This window comes from Dermacentor andersoni, chromosome 9 (assembly GCF_023375885.2).
Source record: "Dermacentor andersoni chromosome 9, qqDerAnde1_hic_scaffold, whole genome shotgun sequence".
Lineage (NCBI taxonomy): Eukaryota > Metazoa > Arthropoda > Arachnida > Ixodida > Ixodidae > Dermacentor > Dermacentor andersoni.
In genome coordinates, this window is record NC_092822.1 from 8739424 (window position 1) to 8759910 (window position 20487).

Consider the following 20487-nt stretch of genomic DNA (forward strand, 5'->3'; position numbering starts at 1 on the left):
GTTAAATCACAAGAAAATATGCAGTTTTTAATAGAACTAAGATTAAGAAATGAACATAGCTCGTTACATTGAAAATGTTGTTAAATTGAGGTTTGCTATATTGAGGATTGAATGTGTTTGGATTCAGAAGAGATCACCTACAAGTCCAACTGAAAAGCGAATCCAGATAATAGATCTACTAGAAGAAAAGAAGGATTTATTCCACAAGTGCACAAGTGGCCAAAAAGGCTTGTCAGTGTGTTGTTTTACACTTGTACAGTTGCATGTGGCCAATCAGTCCGTAATTTGGCCAATGCCATGTTACCGCTACAGGTAGATGAAAGTACAGCCAGTGCTTGCATTTGATGTGTATTTCTTAGGCAACGTGCCATAGGAACCTTGAACAGAGGCCATCTGCTTACTCTCACTGCCCGGCACATCCTGCGCTTTAATGCGACCCTTGTTGGTACAAAATATGACAGTGCAGGTGGAGCTATCTGAAGAGGTTTGATTGGTGCGAGTAAACGAATCCAGCAACAACAGCCAGTAAACTCACCAGAGGCCATGATGTAGTTTAACCTTTTGACGGTCAATGACAAAAATATACGGCGCCGCGAACAAGTCCGAAAATGGTCAATGCCGTATATTTACGGCGCTGCCTGTACGTTTGAAAAGCGCGCCAATTTCCTAACTTTTTCTTTTCTGTCAAGTGCTGCCACTATGTGGGGACACAGGGAACTTTTTTCGTGCGCCTCCCTCTCTCGGTTTTCGTTGCATGGTTTGTTTTAGCGCTAGTTTGCTCCCACGCATCTATATACCACCGCTCGCGCATTGGCGTGCGCGCGGGCCGGTGGCCGTTTGGATTTTGTTTCACGGGCGGTTTCGGTTTTTTACGCTTGCGAAACTGATGGCTATGTCATTCCTAATCGCTCAAAGGGCAACCGCTTGTTTCTCGCTCGTTTAGTGCTCACAGGGGTGCGCATAGGAAGGATGCCGCCATGCATGCGTTTCCGTTTCTTTTCGTTTTTTTTTTTTAAGGACTCGTGAAAGCTAATTGCCCTAGCTGGTTGGCGATAAGATGAAGATTAGCGGAAGTTTGTCACACGTGTTGCTTTTTTTGATAGGCACACAACCACACAGTTTTCTTGAGTGCGCGCATCTACGCAGTTCGATTTTGCTATGGACGTACGTATTGGTGTAAGAGCAGGAACATTTGAGGCTTGCGAAATATTCTCGTGTGCGGATTTTCAAAGCCTTGAACTATGTGCATAAAAATGCATCAAAATATTAATTCTGATACTTTTATTTCCTTTTTTATTGTTGATATTCATGAATGAAGAGTCCATATATACCAACGCAAAATATTTTTTTCTCACTTTACGGTCACCCTAGAAAAATTACAGAAATTTTTTTTCGAAATAGATCCCTAAGAAGAATCGGAATCTGCAATAAAAAAAATCAACCCTGGGCGGTCGCATATGGCGAAAAAAATAGACTCTCAAAGGGTTAACACGTTATGAAAATGCAGACAGAGCCATGGGATGCGGTTAGTCTGGCTCGTCTCGTGACTTGAATATGGCCAACAACTACTAGGTTGACTAAGCAAGAACAGCGCCCTTTTGCTAGCTTTAATTTTAAGGAGCCATTGGCAACGTATCTTCATGGCTGAGAAAAATATGCTGCACAAAGATTAAAACTATCAGCTTCGTAGAATGCCACAAATATGTTTTGAAGGGTATGCTGAGAAAATCCATTCAAGCTTTCCAAATCCAAGTAAAACATCTTGTGCTCAACGGTCAATCAGTTTCGGAGAGACTCACTTTCCGAGATTTCGCATGACTCGGCACCAGATGCGCCGACGTATGCTCCTATGGCTCCTGCTACGACCTGAGCGGACACGAAACGGAGGACACGAAGGGGGGGAGGTCGTCGACTTCACAACCTGACAAGGGGACACAAGACTGCGCTGAACATGCGGCCACTGACGCCTCTATGGGTGTAACCCCAAGCACTTTGACTACTAGAAGACCACAAGAGGTGAATGACCCCTTGGTTGGGACCTCTCCACCGATTGCATCCGCTGTAAGCGAGGGGTTATTTAACCCTTTGAGGGTCAATGACGTAAATATACGGCGCCGCGAACAAGTCCGAAAATGGTCGATGCCACGGCGCTGTCTGTACGTTTAAAAAGCGCGTCCATTTTCTAACCTTTTCTTTTCTGTCATGTGCTGCCACTATGTGGGAATAGAGGGAATTTTTTTCGCGCGCCTCCCTCTCTCGGTTTTTATTGCATGGTTTGTTTTAGCGCCAGTTCACTCCCGCACACACATATATATATATATATATATACCACCCGCGCATTGGCGCGTGCGCAGGCGGTTTTGGCTTCTTGCGCTTGCAAAACTGATGGCTATCTCGTTACTAATCGCTCAAAGGACGACGGCCTCTTTCTCACTCGTTTAGTGCTCACAGAGGTGCGCATAGGAAGGATGCCACTGTGCATGTGTTTCCGCTGCTTTTTTTTTTTTTTTTTTGACACTCGTGATAACTAATTGCCTCTGGTTGGTGATAAGATGAAGATTAGCGGAAGTTTGTCACACATTTAGCTTTTTTGATGGGCACATAACCACACAGTTTTCTTGACTGTGCACACCTACGCAGTTTGATTCGAACTGCGAATAATCGCGAACTATGAATATCTGGTGAAGGCGAATTTTGAGATTGAAATAAGGGAAGTTTGGGCCCATAGAGATGTATGGGTGCTGGACGGAACCTCTAGTCAAGATCGAATCGACCAAAAAATCGAATTAACAGGAGTGTGAAGTCTGCTGTATAATGAAATTAACAAAGGAATACCAAGACAATAAATGGAAACTTTCGCAGACGCAGATGGTGAAGTGGTTGAATTATAAGCGGCTGCTTGCGAATGCACCTCTCAAACTGCGTGGCACGACCAAGAGCGACCACTCAAGCAGAGCAACGTCACGTTCCATACAAAGTCTAAGTGCAATAATATCTTTGCCATTCACTCTGAACATTCTGCTATGGAATAAGATCCTATCCTGACTTGCGCATTGTATGCTTTGAGTGCGAGTGAAAGCATGCGAGGGTGAGCGAAGAAGGATGGTGGCTTGATGAGCGCCAACTTCCCAAAAGAGAAAATGGAAAGGCAGAGGGGAGCAAGCTCGCGGTAACGTGATCAAGCAGGCGTGAGGATAAGGGGAGGGTGGAAAGGGGTCAGGTAGGAAGTCGAGGGCAGGTTGGCACATGTCACCTTTCTAGCGTAGGGGTGGCTGCGCATGGTTGTCACCGTGGCTGAGCACATACGCAGCCCGCACGTCCTGGTTTAGAGGTAATCTGTTGCGTGTGCGAAGAGTTGGCATGCCGAGGTGCCTTCACATCATGTGCGCTGTCTTCCCCATGTGTTCAGTACTACAGGTTACATAATCTCGAGCTTCCAAGACGGGCTGAAGCGAGAGGCAGACAAAGCATTCACTCCCAGCTGCCGGTGCTTTTCATGATAGTATCGTCCCATTGTGGGGAACACGGTAAGAAACCATATCTTCCGTCGCAGACTTTCAAATTAAAGAAAAAAATCCTTTTCGTTCAAATTTGCTTTCTTCTAATTGCCTGACAATTCGGAAAATTTTGCAGTCCCTTGTGCAAAATCCATTGGCTACTGCACTTATCTGCATAAAATGTTCAATTCCAATACGACAAAATTTTGTTGTAACAAAAAAATTGCCAATTTTACCGACTTATTATACCGAGGTTTAAGTGTATGTGATAACTACTCAATTGAAGCTTCAGGCAGACGCATCAGCAGAATTCTCAACAACTAGATGTTCGTGGCACAGTCCAGATAATCTCACAGAATGGTAACATTAATATGTATACATTAAGGCCATAACCTCATGTTAGTGAGCCGTGCAAGTGAAAGAAATTTCTATTCATAAACATTTCATCCTCATAGCTTCTAAGGGCTGTATTGCCAGTTGATCACTTATAGGAATGTAACATAAGGTGTGCATTCACTGAAAGAACCAATAGCATCGGCACTTGAATGAGGCATAGTGCTGGATGTTGTCATACAGAAGTGAAAGCATCCCTAAAAGTGATGCCCCATAGTGTGTGAGATAACAGTGGCTCCTGCATACCTTCCACCGGTGGCCACACTCATTGCAGAAGCAGAAAGTGGTCATGGGTTCATCAGCGCTGCGTGTCTGCACCTGATTGTAGGTGCAATTGTTCTTCCTGCACTTGCCGCATTTGAGCAGGTCAGTCTTGGTACCGCCAGTCGTCGCCATTTGGTGGTCGTTGATGGCCTCCTTGGTCAGGCGTTGCCGCAGCTGCTTCATGTCATCACTCGCCATCTCCTGCAGATTGGGTGCAGAGAGGCAAGACATGTGGCAAGTCTGCCCGTGAACATAAATGCACCAAAGTTTCTCTCAACTTATAAAATAGAACTCTGGTACTTATGCTACGGCTCAAAATCAACTTGCAGTGCAGTGAAAGCTGCAAGGCCACCAGCCATGGTTGCTTCGTGGCTTTGGCCTTGCACTGCTAAGCACGAGATCGTGGGATCAAATCCCAGCCACAGCGGCTGCATTTCGATGGGGGCGAAATGCAAAAACGGCTGTGCACCGTGCATTGGGTGCACTTTAAAGAACCCCAGGTGGTAGAAATTAATCTGGAGTTTCCCACTACGGTTAGCCTCATAATTAGACTGTGGTTTTGGCACGTAAAAAACCCCAGAATTTAATTTAATTAACCCTTTGATGGTCAATGCTGTAAATATACGGTGCCGTGAACAAATACCAAATGGTCGATGTTGTATAATTAAAAAACATCAATTTTTCAACTCCCTGTTGCCCAGCAAGTGCTGCCACCCTGTGTGGATAGAAGTAATTTTTTATTTGCTCCATAGTCTCTTGGTTTTCATTCCAAGGGTTCTTTATGCTGGCATTTCAGCGACCACTCGCACATACGCACATGTGGGGGTGTGCGGCGGTTAGTTTTGGTTTCATCTCGTTGGCTATTGTCTATCTAGTTTCGAATCTCTCAAAGGGCCACAGCTAGATGCTCCCCGTCTGTTGCTCTAAGGGGGTGCGATTATACTTGTTCACAGGCTGGTGCAGAAAAACGATGCCACCGTACACAAACGATGCTGCCATGCCTGTGTTTCTTTTCTTGAAACTCGATTCACGAAAACTGATTACCCCTCGTTGGCGATGGAACAAAGGAACACTCCAAGTTTCTGACATGTTTTTTCTGATGAACGCACAACCATAGAGTTTTCCTGCATGCGCTCACATACACGGTTTGATTATGCCATGGCGCACACACCGCTTGCTCAGCTGAAAGTGAGTCCAGCAATGATTCCTCCGATGTGGACTACCACCTAAGTGCTGAATCAGAATATTTCTATATCGGTGTATGTACCTTTTTATTGTTACTGAATGTATTTATGGAAACCTATCTGTACTCATGAATAATGCATGCTTACCTACAGAGGAAGAATGAACTTTATTTTAGTAAAGCAGATTTATGAGACCTAGCCCTCTCTACCTAGATGACAGTCTCGAGCCCTTGGGCCCTGCCGACATCTTCGGCCTGCTGGATTGCCTCAAGTTGGTCTTCCAGAGCACAGCTGAGCAATGCAGACCCCACAGCTCTCCTGTTTTATGTGTTTTATTCTGTGTGGCCGTCCGAGGAAAAACCCAAACTATATGTTGTAGGTCTGCCCATTCTTGCCAGAATCTACATCTATCCGTGTTAAGGTCTGGGTAGTCGCGGTGCTAGGCCACTGGATTAGGATATGTATCTGTAAGAAGCACCATGCCGTCGCTTGCCGTCTGGTTAGTGAGGAGTGTGCCGGGGGAAATGGGCCCTTCCCAATTTATAGTGTTTGGTGACCTCGTTAAAGCTGGTCACCCAGTCTCTCTCCGTTTCCAGTATTTGCATGTCACCTGCTCGGTCCATCAGTTCTCGAGCCAGGCTGTGTGCTATTTCGTTCCCGGGAAGGGAGCTGTGTGCGGGCGCCCATATAATGTCAACATCGTGATCTTCACGAAAATTGGTTAATATTCTTAATGCTTCCGGCGAGATTCTTCCCTTGGCATAGTTCTTGACGGTGGTCTTGCAGTCGCTGACTGCGATGTTAGCCTCCGTGGAGGCTATTGCTAGTGCTAAGGCAGCCTTCTCCACCACTTCTGCCTTGCCTGTTTTTACAGTGCCACTAACTCTGGAGTCACACTCTAGACTCGTAGCAACTATTGACATACTCTATTTGTGTACTCAGCCGCGTCCACATAGACTACGTCCCTGGCACTACGGAATCTTTTGTGGAGAGTGCTCGCTCTTGCGATTCTTCTATCATTGCGGAACTCCGGGTGCATGTTTCTGAGGATTGGGGGTATTGAGAGATGTTCCCTTATTTTCCTTGGTAAGTCCCTCCGCAGTCCGTGCTGTGCTTCATAGGTTATTGCGACGTCATCTAAGATGCGTCTCCCCGTCAAACTCTGTGCGAGTCTTTCATACCGTGCCACTCTCTCGGCCTCAATAAGTTTGTCTAGTGTGTTGTGCACACCGGGTGCCAGGGACTTCTCATTTGACGTATTTGCCGGAAGTCCCAAGGCTAAGATAAGGGACCACATACATGATATGACCAATTACGAATGTTTCTATTAATCGGATGACATTGTGCTCTTTCATGCCATAGTTCTGTTGAATATCTGCTTTATTAGTCTGATTGTTTGTTGAACACTACTGTCCAGTAGTCTAATGGTTTCTCCATTATTGCAGTTTTCGGATATGCGGAATCCCAGTATTCTCAGGCTCTCCACTATCGGTATACTGGTGCCTTCTACTGTGACCACAATGCCTGGCCTTTCTTTAACGCTTTTTCGACCCCCGTATGTGGGTCTATAGAGCAGAAGTTCTGATTTTTGCGAAGAACATCTCAGTGCCTTGCGTCTGATGTACCCTTCGACCGTGTTTACTGCTGTTTGGAGGATCTCTTCCACATGTTTGCCTACGGTAAATATTTTTGTCACTTCATGGTCACTAAATGCACCACACTTTTTTCGAAATAGGTCAGCCTGAAGACTTTAAATCTGCAACCTAAAAAACGACTCTGGAGGGTTGCATTTGGCGAAAAAAATCAGCCTTCAAAGGGTTAATGCTACAAGGCGTGCTAAGGCACCAGCCCGAGCTCTGCATGCACTGCTAAGTACGCAATAGAATGTACAGTAGAACCTCGGGGGGTGGGGGAGGGTGAAGAAAAAGAAATGGCATAAATGGCATGGCTGACTTGCTCAAAATTTCTAATTTTTGTATTTCTTTCTTTGTTTTTTACAATCATAAGACCTTCCTTTATCTAGTGGAGAGATATCTGGAAGAAATACACAGCCGAATTTCAGACAATTGCACTTATTTAGTGTGTTGTCTTTGAATTCGAGAAGAAAATCAGGCTTCAGAAGGTGCTATCGCACAGCTAATCACGCGAAGGCAGCTAACTGTTGGCGCAGGGCCACCATTTTGGTATCACCGTTAATACTACAACTGTTAATATGAAAAAATCAGACATTCAGACAGCCGCAGCGCTGTATTTCTCAATGCAGAAATAAAAACAGCAGAAGTGATCGTGAAAAGGGACCACTAGCGTTGCGATTCACTACTGCAGTCACATGGCAAGCAGGGAGTTCTTCTTTTGGCTGACCCGAATTTTATTTTAATCACTTGCGCGCTTGCTTCGTGCACATTTTGGCAGCAGTGAGCTGCATGCTTTGCATGGTTCAAGCCCAACATTTCAATATCCTGCTGGTTATTTCGACTTTCTTTCATTGGTGCATCCTAGCTGCTGCTGCCTGATAGTGATAAGGCATTATTTGCACAAGATAATGGAATCTGTCTAATTTTTTTTTTCTGACTGGTGCACATGTGCAAAAGTTTCCAATTGTCATAGGGTGCCGAAGACAACTGAAGGCGTGGAATACAGAGATAAGGCTCCCCATGAAAGCGAATGCCATCGAACTTGCTAACGCGGCAAGACTGGGTCGTGTGTAATTGCTGGCTCCTGATGAAGTTACAAGGCACCTGAAGATGGCCGACAAGTTGCATGATACTGCACAAAGCAAAAGCTTTTTCTCCTTTTGTTGTTTTGTTTGGAGGGAGGGGGGTAGGACGCGCAGGGGTGGAGTCATGGCTGAGTGACATATGTGGTCACCCAGACGACAGGAATGAGACCAGTACATCAACATGGCTGCTCTGCTGGCCTGGCGCCAGCTGCGTAACAGCCAGCGTCCGGCGCTACTTGCGTGCCGGGGCCTCAACATAATACGCTGTGGCCCAAAAAGCGGTTCGCAACATTCTAAATTTAGCATGTTGTATGTTAATGGCAGTCTAAATATTTTAAGGCAGTTTTCCTAGCCTCTAAAGCCGCTCGAGTTCGCTCTTCTCCTCGAGCGGCCATTTTTCCTAGAAAGTATGCCTTCCAACTACTCGGAATCAGCAAAAACCGGCTATCGCGGACAACATGAGTCTCCTTCCACGTAAGTGTGAGGCTCGGAGCAGGAGCTGTGGCGCTTGAAAGTAGCCTGGGGCCTGACGAACCAACCGACTGGGCTATCTTTCCGGGCAACATCGAAGGGTCACGAGTTCAAATCACATGTTATGTTCCTTTTTTTTTTCCGCCCCTTTTTCTTTCTTTTTTTTTCTTTCTTTTAATGTCTTTTCCTTTATTTTATCACTGTACGGGAACCCTCCTAAAAAAAAAAAAAAAAAAAAAAAAAGATATATATCTTCAAATATGTATGGCCTCACACTCACATGTGCAGGTCATAAATACCAGGTTCTCTAGCCGAGTGCCATCCAGGCGGTATAACCGAGCTCAGATTGGTCCACCTTGACTGACCAAGTAGGGCACCACTGTAGGTTAAATGAGGCGTACAACTCCTGCGGGACCCGCCGTGGTTGCTCAGTGGTTATGGTGTTAGACTGCTGAGCACGAGGTCGCGGGATCGGACCCCGACCACGGCGGCCGCATTTCGATGGGGGCGAAACGCGAAAACACCCGTGTACTTAGAATTAGGTGCACGTTAAAGAACCCCAGGTGGTCGAAATTTTCGGAGTCCTCCACTACGGCGTGCATAATCAGAAAGTGGTTTTGTCACGTAAAACCCCATAAATTAATTTTTAATTTAACTCCTACGGGGACGGTAGAGTATCCGTCTCCAGTGCAAGAGGACCGTGATTCAAATCCCGGTGCCGCGCTATTCTCCACCGGAAAATACAAAAAAAAAACCGTGTGTTGAGAAAATTGCACAAACAGGCCTGGAGTGCGGCCTGATCCCGGTGACCAGAACCGGTAACGCACTCTCTCACCAGAGCAGGATTGGCCACCCTGGTGCAGTACTTGGCCACAACCTCCTATATGAATACAACAATCGAACCCCGGCCCTCAGTCCCCAGCAGCCGCGAAGCAACTGACCACGGCGGCGGTCAGATCTGTGACGCTGCAGAGGGTGCTAAGAATACCTGGCTCCGGACAGGCCGCCATTGGAATCTGAACCTGGCAACGTTTTACGTTAGAACGCTATCTAGTGAGGCGAGTCTAGCAGTGTTATTGGAGGAATTAGAGGGTAGTAAATGGGATATAATAGGGCTCAGTGAGGTTAGGAGGACAAAAGAAGCAGATACAGTGCTAAAAAGCGGGCATGTACTGTGTTACTGGGGCTTAGCGGAGAGACGAGAACTAGGAGTCGGATTCCTGATTAATAAGGAAATAGCTGGTAACATACAGGAATTCTATAGCATTAACGAGAGGGTGGCATGTCTTGTTGTGAAACTTAATAAGAGATACAAAATGAAGGTTGTACAGGTCTACGCTCCTACATCTAGTCATGATGACCAGGAAGTCGAAAGCTTTTATGAAGACGTAGAATCGGCGATGGGTAAAGTCAAAACAAAATACACTATACTGATGGGTGACTTCAATGCCAGGGTAGGCAAGAAGCAGGCTGGAGACAAGTCAGTGGGGGAATATGGCATAGGCTCTAGGAATAGCAGAGGAGAATTATTAGTAGAGTTTGCAGAACAGAATAATATGCGGATAATGAATACCTTTTTCCGCAAGCGGGTTAGCCGAAAGTGGACGTGGAGGAGCCCGAATGGTGAGACTAGAAATGAAATCGACTTCATACTCTGCGCGAACCCTGGCATCATTCAAGATGTAGACGTGCTCGGCAAGGTACGCTGCAGTGACCACAGGATGGTAAGAACTCGAATTAGCCTAGACTTGAGGAGGGAACGAAAGAAACTGGTACACAAGAAGCCAATCAATGAGTTAGCGGTAAGAGGGAAACTAGAGGAATTCCGGATCAAACTACAGAACAGGTATTCGGCTTTAACTCAGGAAGAGGACCTTAGTGTTGAAGCAATGAACGACAATCTCATGGGCATCATTAAGGAGTGCGCAATAGAAGTCGGTGGTAACGCCGTTAGACAGGAAACCAGTAAGCTATCGCAGGAGACGAAAGATCTGATCAAGAAACGCCAATGTATGAAAGCCTCTAATCCTACAGCTAGAATAGAACTGGCAGAACTTTCTAAGTTAATCAACAAGCGTAAGACAGCGGACATCAGGAACTATAATATGGATAGAATTGAACAGGCTCTCAGGAACGGAGGAAGCCTAAAAACAGTGAAGAAGAAACTAGGAATAGGCAAGAATCAGATGTGTGCGTTAAGAGACAAAGCCGGCAATATCGTTACTAATATGGATAAGATAGTTCAAGTGGCTGAGGATTTCTATAGAGATTTATACAGTACCAGTGGCACCCACGACGATAGTGGAAGAGAGAATAGCCTAGAGGAATTCGAAATCCCACAGGTAACGCCAGAAGAAGTAAAGAAAGCCTTAGGAGCTATGCAAAGGGGAAAGGCAGCTGGGGAGGATCAGGTAACAGCAGATTTGTTGAAGGATGGTGGTCAGATTGTTCTAGAGAAACTGGCCACCCTGTATACGCAATGCCTCATAACCTCGAGCGTACCGGAATCTTGAAAGAATGCTAACATAATCCTAATCCATAAGAAAGGGGACGCCAAAGACTTGAAAAATTATAGACCGATCAGCTTACTGTCCGTTGCCTACAAAGTATTTACTAAGGTAATCGCAAATAGAATCAGGAACACCTTAGACTTCTGTCAACCAAAGGACCAGGCAGGATTCCGTAAAGGCTACTCAACAATAGACCATATTCACACTATCAATCAAGTGATAGAGAAATGTGCAGAATATAACCAACCCTTATATATAGCTTTCATTGATTACGAGAAAGCGTTTGATTCAGTCGAAACCTCAGCAGTCATGGAGGCATTACGGAATCAGGGTGTAGATGAGCCATATGTAAAAATACTGGAAGGTATCTATAGCGGCTCCACAGCCACCGTAGTCCTCCACAAAGAAAGCAACAAAATCCCTATAAAGAAAGGCGTCAGACAGGGAGATACGATATCTCCAATGCTATTCACAGCATGTTTACAGGAGGTATTCAGAGGCCTGGAGTGGGAAGAATTGGGGATAAAAGTTGATGGAGAATACCTTAGCAACTTGCGATTCGCTGATGATATTGCCTTGCTTAGTAACTCAGGAGACCAATTGCAATGCATGCTCACTGACCTGGAGAGGCAAAGCAGAAGGGTGGGTCTGAAAATTAATCTGCAGAAAACTAAAGTACTGTTTAACAGTCTCGGAAGAGAACAGCAGTTTACGATAGGTAGCGAAACACTGGAAGTGGTAAGGGAATACATCTACTTAGGGCAGGTAGTGACCACGGATCCGGATCATGAGACTGAAATAACCAGAAGAATAAGAATGGGTTGGGGTGCGTTTGGCAGGCATTCTCAAATCATGAACAGTAGGTTGCCACTATCCCTCAAAAGGAAAGTGTACAACAGCTGTGTGTTACCAGTACTCACATATGGGGCAGAAACCTGGAGGCTTACGAAAAGGGTTCTGCTGAAATTGAGAACGACGCAACGAGCTATGGAAAGAAGAATGATGGGTGTAACGTTAAGGGATAAGAAAAGAGCAGATTGGGTGAGGCAACAAACGCGGGTAAACGACATCTTAGTTGAAATCAAGAAAAAGAAATGGGCATGGGCCGGACATGTAATGAGGAGGGAAGATAACCGATGGTCACTAAGAGCTACGGACTGGATTCCAAGAGAAGGGAAGCGTAGCAGGGGGCGGCAGAAAGTTAGGTGGGCAGATGACATTAAGACGTTTGCAGGGACAACATGGCCACAATTAGTACATGACCGGGGTAGTTGGAGAAGTATGGGAGAGGCCTTTGCCCTGCAGTGGGCGTAACTAGGCTGATGATGATGATGATGATGTTAATGGACTTGGGCCTGGAATTACTAAATATTTGTATCAGGCATATATTTTTTCGAATGAGCAGTCAAATTCTTCATGAAGAAGGGTTTGGTTAAATAACAACTCGCAGTTAGCTTAAGAAACAAATCAGTTCACGGATTTACACACACTATTACAAGGAGTACTGGGTTGGTGGTGTGCTGTGGTTGCCACGACACTTTCGCTCCAATGCTGATAATCTAAAAAAACAATGTGGAGCAGAGCCGGTGGGATGGTGTCTGGTGTTATGCTTGCTATGCATTCAGGCCAATAGCATCTCGATGAAACAGCAAATAGAAAATTCTACATGCAGAAACAAAATACGCGTTTTTCATTTTTCTGCAAGCATTCAGTCAATAATACTAGACCTAAAAATTCCATTAGGATGACTGTCCAAATTAATGCGATTAGCAATAAAGCATTATAACGGTACACCGTATTGCCAACGCTGAAACACATCATGTACTATTAAGTGTCTACTGCAGCCGGGCTCCTCTCTTGCGCTTCCCTGTGGACATACTGCACCACCTAGAGCTGCCACCACAAAGTATGCATGTGGCACATGTGTGAATATATGTGCTCGGACAAGATAGCCTGAATATATATGACGCGGGTTTGATTCCGCCAAGCACCGAAGAAAATTTAAAGGACATCTTTTTGTCATCCGAGAGCGGCACATACCCTATGACACATACTCAGTGAACCAAGTTGGTCCCCGACGGCTGGCTTCAAGTCCGCTTCCCTCAGCATGATGCTCCACCCATTTGATCATGGACTACCCAGCGATCCATGTTGGTGGGAAAATTGTTAAAACCACAGATAGACACTTTAATGATAATCATTTAATGATAATCGCATTAAAGTGTAAGCAAATGAAGGCAATCTTTACTGTTCTCAAGAAAAAATTAAACTGCAGGAGAAGGCTCAACAGAGCTGCTCATTTTCTGCATGCGAGCATCTACGTAGATGTGTAAAATGAGCTTGTCTTACAACAGAAGTATGTTGCTGTGTGCTGCCAACCGGTGTTTCACAATAAGTCCCTTTCAGGTGCGTGCAGTAGGTGCTACTTTCTTGCCTTGTGGTTCTGTCGCTTGTGTTGTGATGGCATTCAGCACCATGACGAAAAGTGCCTTGAACACGTTTCTTACAGCAAATCTTTCTTTGCAGCATCTTGTCTGACCGGTTTAATGTTGTGTTGGTCACAGTGCGTGGTCGGACTGTGAGCAGAGCAGTTCACCGAGGTGAACATAGTCCCATTGTGGGAGTGGACATGAAAGCTTCGTCTGTGCAGATTTCTACAGTATGTGGGATGTGCATCATTTTTCCATAAATTGAGCCCATTCATAGAGTGCCTGTTATTACTAATTCCTCTGCTATACGTCGCAGAGCCTAAGTGGATGCAAATTGGGCACTTACCTCAGCAGTCATTCGGGCAATGCGCTCAGGTTCAATAGCACCATGCAGCACGTTAAGCCGCAGGGCAGGATTCTTGCTGTCCTTCAGGTTGGAGACACGGCTTCTCACCCGGTTCTTGTATTTATTGTTTGTATCACCAAATTCGTTATAAATGCTTGCTCCTAGTCAAGGCAACCAAGAAAGAACCGGGGCAACTGCAACTGTATATCATGCATGGCACACTGCTATGCACAGAAAAAGCAAGAAGCTATCTGAGGCAGGCTAGCTACCAATAATGACCGGAAAAATATTGCTTTTGTACCTATTTCTAAAGTGAACTTCAATATATTTTTGTTGACAAAAAAAAAAAAGATGCACCTAAGATTCGAGTAAATGCAGTAAGTAGCTCTGCTTTTCATGACGGCACAGGAAACATGCAAGATAGTTTTCCCACAGAAGCCTATTTCTTTCAGCCATTGCATATCTTTGGAAAGTAAAGAATGCAAAAAGTCACCCCTCTTGACTTGGCAGCCATGTTCATAATAGATGACTTTTGAGGACATCACTTTCAATGCAAGTTGTCCGGCTGACCTACTGACATACCCAGCCCAATGCCCCAATGAGGCGTGATGGCATCACATCACATAAAAATGAAAGTAGCCCCAAAAATTATTCACCTATATCACTACCCCAGATCTCCAAAATCATAACTTTTTCAAAAGCAAGCAGCAAGCACTGAATTGCAAACAACGGACCTCCAACTCCAAAGGCCAACCTTGTTAGCATGATCGGCAACGTATGACAAAGCTAAATAAAGGATATTTTCCTCAATCTTGGCTGCCAGGCCGTCCACGTCGCAATCTTCAGGCATATCTGCATAAAATGTACGTAGGTACATTTACACAAACCGGAACAATTGCAAAATGATCTTAATCAACTAATTAACAGAAAGCCAGCCGTCGACCCTTCACCGTATGTAACACCCCCTTGCAACCAGGCGTATTCGACACCACCATCAGCATATTTAACTCCAAATTCTGGCAAAAGTTACTCATTCAAATACAATTTTTTTCCATGCACCATAAATGATTGGAACTGTGTGGACTGTACATTATAGCATGCCATTTTGGTTATATTTCCATCATGCTAGTTACTTTTTGTTATCGTGTTCTTGTATTTCTATGTCTACCCTGCTTGGACCTCTTGTCTGCAGTATATAATAAATAAATAAATATTAGCGAAGCAATAAATGGGGCTATAGGTTGGTTCCTCTCACTACACGGAGCGCTGAATTGAAAAACACAACACGTCCTTCTGCACCTGCATTCTGTCACAGTTGGCGCCATGCTCTCCAACTCGGCTTTTGTTGTGCCACAATGGCAAACACTATCACCAGAACCTGACAACAAATTTAAAGAAAAACAACACAGGAAATCAAACAAGCCCTACGGGATCCCCACCACTAGAGTTTGGAGAACAAAACAAGTTGTCAGTGACAACCCTTTTATAATTTTTATAATGCAGAAAAATGCCTTGTCTTTTTCTTCTGAAAATTTCTAACATGAACCTGGTAATGAGAGACAGGTTGATTATTTCGGCTACACACATAGACCAACACAAGACTGGAATCCACTGCCGCACAGTCTTGCATCAAAATTTCTTCATTCAGAAAAGGTCATCAGAGCGGAACTGCTTACCGTTCATTTCGGTAATGGGTAAAAGTATAAAAGACAAATATTAAAATATTTTTGATTATTTTACTATAAAATAATGCTGTTTCTTGTGTTTCCATTGTGCAATTTAAGTTCTGCAACTGTACAACTGTACGTATCACTTGTCGGTTGTATCTGTTTTTTATATATTCATATGTGTTACAATTTATCGCTGTTGCTGTACCTATTTGGACCTTGTTGTTTATGGGTCATTCCACACCAACTGCAATAACCTTGGTACTCAACCACCTGCGATTTATTTGACAAAATTCTACGCACTTGCCTACAACTCAAAAAGTCAATCCATGAAATAGTTTTCCTGAAAAATTTTTTTCACCAGCTCAAGCACCAGTGCAACTTTGTCGCAAGGCACCAAGGTATAAACCATAAAATGCCTGGCCAAAAAATTTGTTCCAAAATAAAAAATTAACACCTAACTTTGTTAGGAAACTGAAGATAGGACTTGCACATAAATTTGCATAAATCAATTATTTGCAATTTCTCGATTTTTTTTATAAGCTGTTAAAAATGGGACAAATGGTCCACATTACAGAATTTTTATTGTTAAGAAAATTCCTTTATACAAAAACACAAATTTTCTACTAGCTAAGTGCACAGGAGCTGTACTTTATGCGAGAAATGTATTTAGGCACATATATTGCACAGCAGTGCGCACACGCGACAATAATTATGAACAAGAAGTCTCATCTTTCGCCTACATTTAGCCACCAATTGTGTCGATAGAGGGGTGCACATAGGAAGCCTGCACTCCTTCTAGGTTGATTTCTTCATTGCATATACAAGCAGCGTGAATGAAGCAAAGTGCAAGCCCATGTCACTGGCAGTTAACGACCTGCTTGGCATCTTCACACGGAAATGCAAAGCATATGGGCACCGGTGTTTGCAACATCACAACTTGAACTAAAATGTTATGGTTGTAAAAAGTGCAATAAAAAACAGAAATCTAGATCAGGTTAGGATTACTAATTTTGCGAGTCAACACAACATTGTTGGAACCTCCCTCGTGAGTGATATAAAGCTTTTCCAGGAGGAATTCCAAAACGAAGTTCCTAATGTAAAAAGGGGAAAAATCTGCACATGCACAATGATACGACAAAATGTTTTTGAGCCGGGCACACAGCACTTGTTCAGCGCACATGTGCAATTGGGTGTTCTCTGTTTCTTTACATTAACAAGCATGGTGTCATGCGTGCAGGCAAACATGAACACATCTCATTTGCTGACTATGGACTATTCCTGTCAAATCGCTGGCGTGAGGAAGTGCGGCAACAGAGAGAAAATTGTTCTTCGTGCTGCCTCTCGCTTCAATGTGAACTAAGCCACAAGAACACAATGTACACGAAGCCATCAGCTGTCAGTGCACGACGACTCTGTACCCGTGGACCCACTGCAGATAGCTTTCAAGATAAGGGTCGCGCAGCCGCAGTGGCCGCGCCACACGCATTATAGAAAATAAGAACTGCCCACAAATAAAAAGACACATTTGCTTTTCTTTCCAATGCAGAACGATGGCTTTGTACTGTAGCAAAACACATGTTTCACATGATACCATGCTGAGGACACAGTGTTGCTCACGCTTTCTTGCACTGCGCCATACTCACTGTCCCCTATATGTGTCTCATTCTAAAGCAACAACACTTTATTTTGCCTCATTTATTCCCGGGCCCCATGACAGAACAACAAAGCGTCTCTAATTTATTTAGACTTTCATTGTTTCTTTTCTAGATGACCATCCAAGGTTAACTGTACCTAAAGATGTTGGGATGCAATACGATAAAGCCTTACACCACTCAGCAAGGGCATTCAAAAAAGATAGTGCCGACTCATAAAATTAGTTATCCTAACCTGATCTATATTTCTGTTTTATAGAGCAGCTATTAGGCGTCGTTCCTGCATTGTGTGTGGGCGGGACTCATTCTCCCTTGGCGTAACCGAGCGAATGACAATAGCGCGAAGGCACAGCATAGTGGTGAATGAAAGACAGCAAGAGCAGAAAGAGTGCTAGCAGGAAAGAGGAGGAGGAGGGTGCAGCGGAAGCATGAGGAGGAAAGCGGAGGGAGCCATCTACAAGCGCCACCAGATAGCATTTATGTCTGTGTATCCACGGCACCGGCTATGCGGTGGGAAGACAAAAAAAAGGAACCAGAAAGCTTGCCTTCATGCATAGCATTTGCTGCAAGCACTTCCCGGTAAAGATTAGGATTGCATAAGCTGCAGTTGCCGGGAAGAAGCAACTGTGTGGCCAGTCTATAAACAGCGCCGCACGTCGTAGCTCTGCAAGTCGGTGAAATGAGTGGGGCGATGCCTCAACATTGCAAAATGAAAATACGTATAGAGCGGTGCTTAAATTTCGCATTAGGGAGCATTTTATTGATCGGTTAATTTTTTATTGCACCTTTCACAACCTCAGATATTTAGTGGAGGTTGTCATATTGCAACACATAGGGGTCCATGCGCTTTGCTTTGTGAAGACGCCAAGAAGGTCGACAACAGACAGCGACATGGAGCTCTACTTCGTTGACGCTGTTTGTATACAGCAGTGAAGAAATCAACCTAGAAGCAATGCGGGCTTACTAAATACACCCCTCTATCGGCACATGAACGCTTGTGTCCATACGTCTTATATTTGGCAACGAAAGACTTTGCAGTGATGGCAAAACAGATGCCAATTTCGAGAACTGTGGAAAACAATTTCAAAAAATTTTGTTCTCACTTCAAACAAAAGGTAATACAATAAATCTTTCTCAGTTTAAAAAGCAATACAATGCACCACCAGAAGTGCTATTTAGTGTATTTTTTAATAGGACCGTTTAGTGCTCATAGGCCAAAAAATGGATTTTTTCCCCATATTTATCTTTGCCTGTGCGCACTGCTGTGCAACATATCTACTTAAACAAATTTGTTGCGTAAACTACAGCTCCTGGGCACTTTGCCTCCACAAAGTTTATGTTTTTACATGAAACCATTTCATTGAACAAAAATCCCAAATATGAACCAACTGTCCCATTTTTAACGGCTTATAAAACATGGAAAAACTGCTAATAATCAGTTAATGTAATTTTAAGTGTGCGGCCTATTTTCAGTTTTCTGAGAAAAGTAGGTGTTATTTAAGTAAGTTGTTGGTAACACTTTTTATGCTGCTTACTTTGACAGCTTGTGAGAAAGTTCCAGTGTTGCTTGAACCGGTGAAAATATTTTTCTGAGAAAATACTTTTTCGAGTGGTGGTGTCAGAAAGCATGACAGACCAAAAAAAGAAGGGAAAGAAAAGAGAAACAGAGATAATCACCGCTATTCTTTTTTTCTGGTCTGTTGTGCTCTCTGGTGCTGTTGGCCACCATAATGAATCAACTAGCTCAATAATATGTTTTGACCAGTTTCACAGAAACACTTTTCATGTTGTACGCAAGTGCCGAGAATTTTTCAAAAGAAATCGTAGATGGTCAGTGCCAAGGTTGGTGTGAAATGACCTTTATGTTATTATTATTCCAATAAATAAGAACAGCCTTTGAATTTGTTCTGCTGCACATAGAAACCCCTTTCTGCATTTATTAAGGGTGTGCGAATATTTGAAAATGAATAGACGTTGCTGTTCGAATACTATAAGGGGCAACAACAGCTGTCGCAGTCTGTAGACAGAAAAAACCAATGCAAGTGAACACTAGGGTTGCCAAGCCTCCTGAATTTAGCAGGACAGTCCCAATTTTTAAGTAAATGTCTTGAGTTCTGACTTGACCCTGTTGGGATGACTAAATGAATTTTTTTTCTGCTGCTGAATAATGATCAATAAACTAAATATCTTTTTTTATAACACCTGACAGCTCAGTTACACAATATTCTCTTTTGTATTCTGCTGTATTCTCTTAAACTTAAAGATGTTTTTGTTGTCGTGATAGTGGGCCTAAGCAATTCACAGTGACTCTGTATTGAAAGCTGAGGAAAATTTATACTGCACTTTTTTGTTGTAAATTGCAACACTGTAGGACTAAAAAAAAAAAAAAATCTGGCAGAACCCATTTCACAATGAATGTTGATGTTAATGCAAGTAGCATCAAAGAAACGCAACAACACCTTGTATTGCAACCACTGAAATGCATCATTTATTATGCGTGTATACAGCTGGGATGCTCTCTCGTGCTTCCCCCTGGACACACTGCGGGATCTAACTTCACTGCAGTGAAATCCCTGTGTGGCACATGTGTGAATATATATTCAGACAAGATCGTGTGAATATTTATGATGCGGGTCACAACTCCGCCCACCCCTGTCACAGTTTAAATATATATATTTTTTTCATCACTGAAGAACGTCCCACATGCAGTGGCACATGCCCAGTGACCCAAGTTGGCGTAACATACATTCACTAAAATGCAGCACACACCTAGTGATGCATACCTAGCAGGCTAAGTTGGCATGAAAGAGGTTCGTTGAGGAGTGGCACATGCCCAATAACCCAAGTGGGGTCACTGGGTGCATTCACTGGTATGCTAGCAGATTCTTTAAAAGAGCAGTGAATACCTAGATGCACAGACCCAGTGACCCAAACTAACATCAAAGATGTTTACTGAAGTGGGGCACATATCGAGTGATCCAAGATGGGGGGGAAAGGGGTTCATTAAAAAGCAGTGCATAGGCATTGGCACACGCCCAGCAGCACATGTTGACGTGAAACAGCTAACTGATGAGCGGCACATATGCGATGTCACATACCCGTGATCCAAGTAGGCCTGACGATTGGTTTCGAACCCAATTTCTTCATCACAACAGCCCAACGCTGCAACCATTAGGCTAGAGCATTTAATGGCCAAATGCCTATAACCACTAGACCATTGTCTACCCAGAGACCCAAGTTGGCTGGAAAACGGTTCGAGACACATAGACAGGCAGACAGATAGATAGACAGCCCCTAGAAAGTGCATCAATTCTCTAACAATGCTAAATCAATTAAAATTTTGTGTGCAGAG

The 20487-nt window shown here is 43.9% G+C and overlaps 1 protein-coding gene across 2 annotated transcripts in view; it reads right to left on the reverse strand.

The window, feature by feature from the left end:
• Positions 1 to 20487, reverse strand: part of TfIIS (RNA polymerase II elongation factor) — a 40025-nt gene that overhangs the window by 15997 nt on the left and 3541 nt on the right. For both annotated transcript variants that reach the window (XM_050174685.3, XM_055068492.1), the window contains exons 4-6: positions 14615 to 14665; positions 13814 to 13968; positions 4137 to 4355 (exon numbers count right to left, since the gene is read on the reverse strand). In XM_050174685.3, the coding sequence (XP_050030642.1) occupies positions 4137 to 4355; positions 13814 to 13968; positions 14615 to 14665 (425 nt within the window). The remainder of the gene's footprint in view (positions 1 to 4136; positions 4356 to 13813; positions 13969 to 14614; positions 14666 to 20487) is intronic.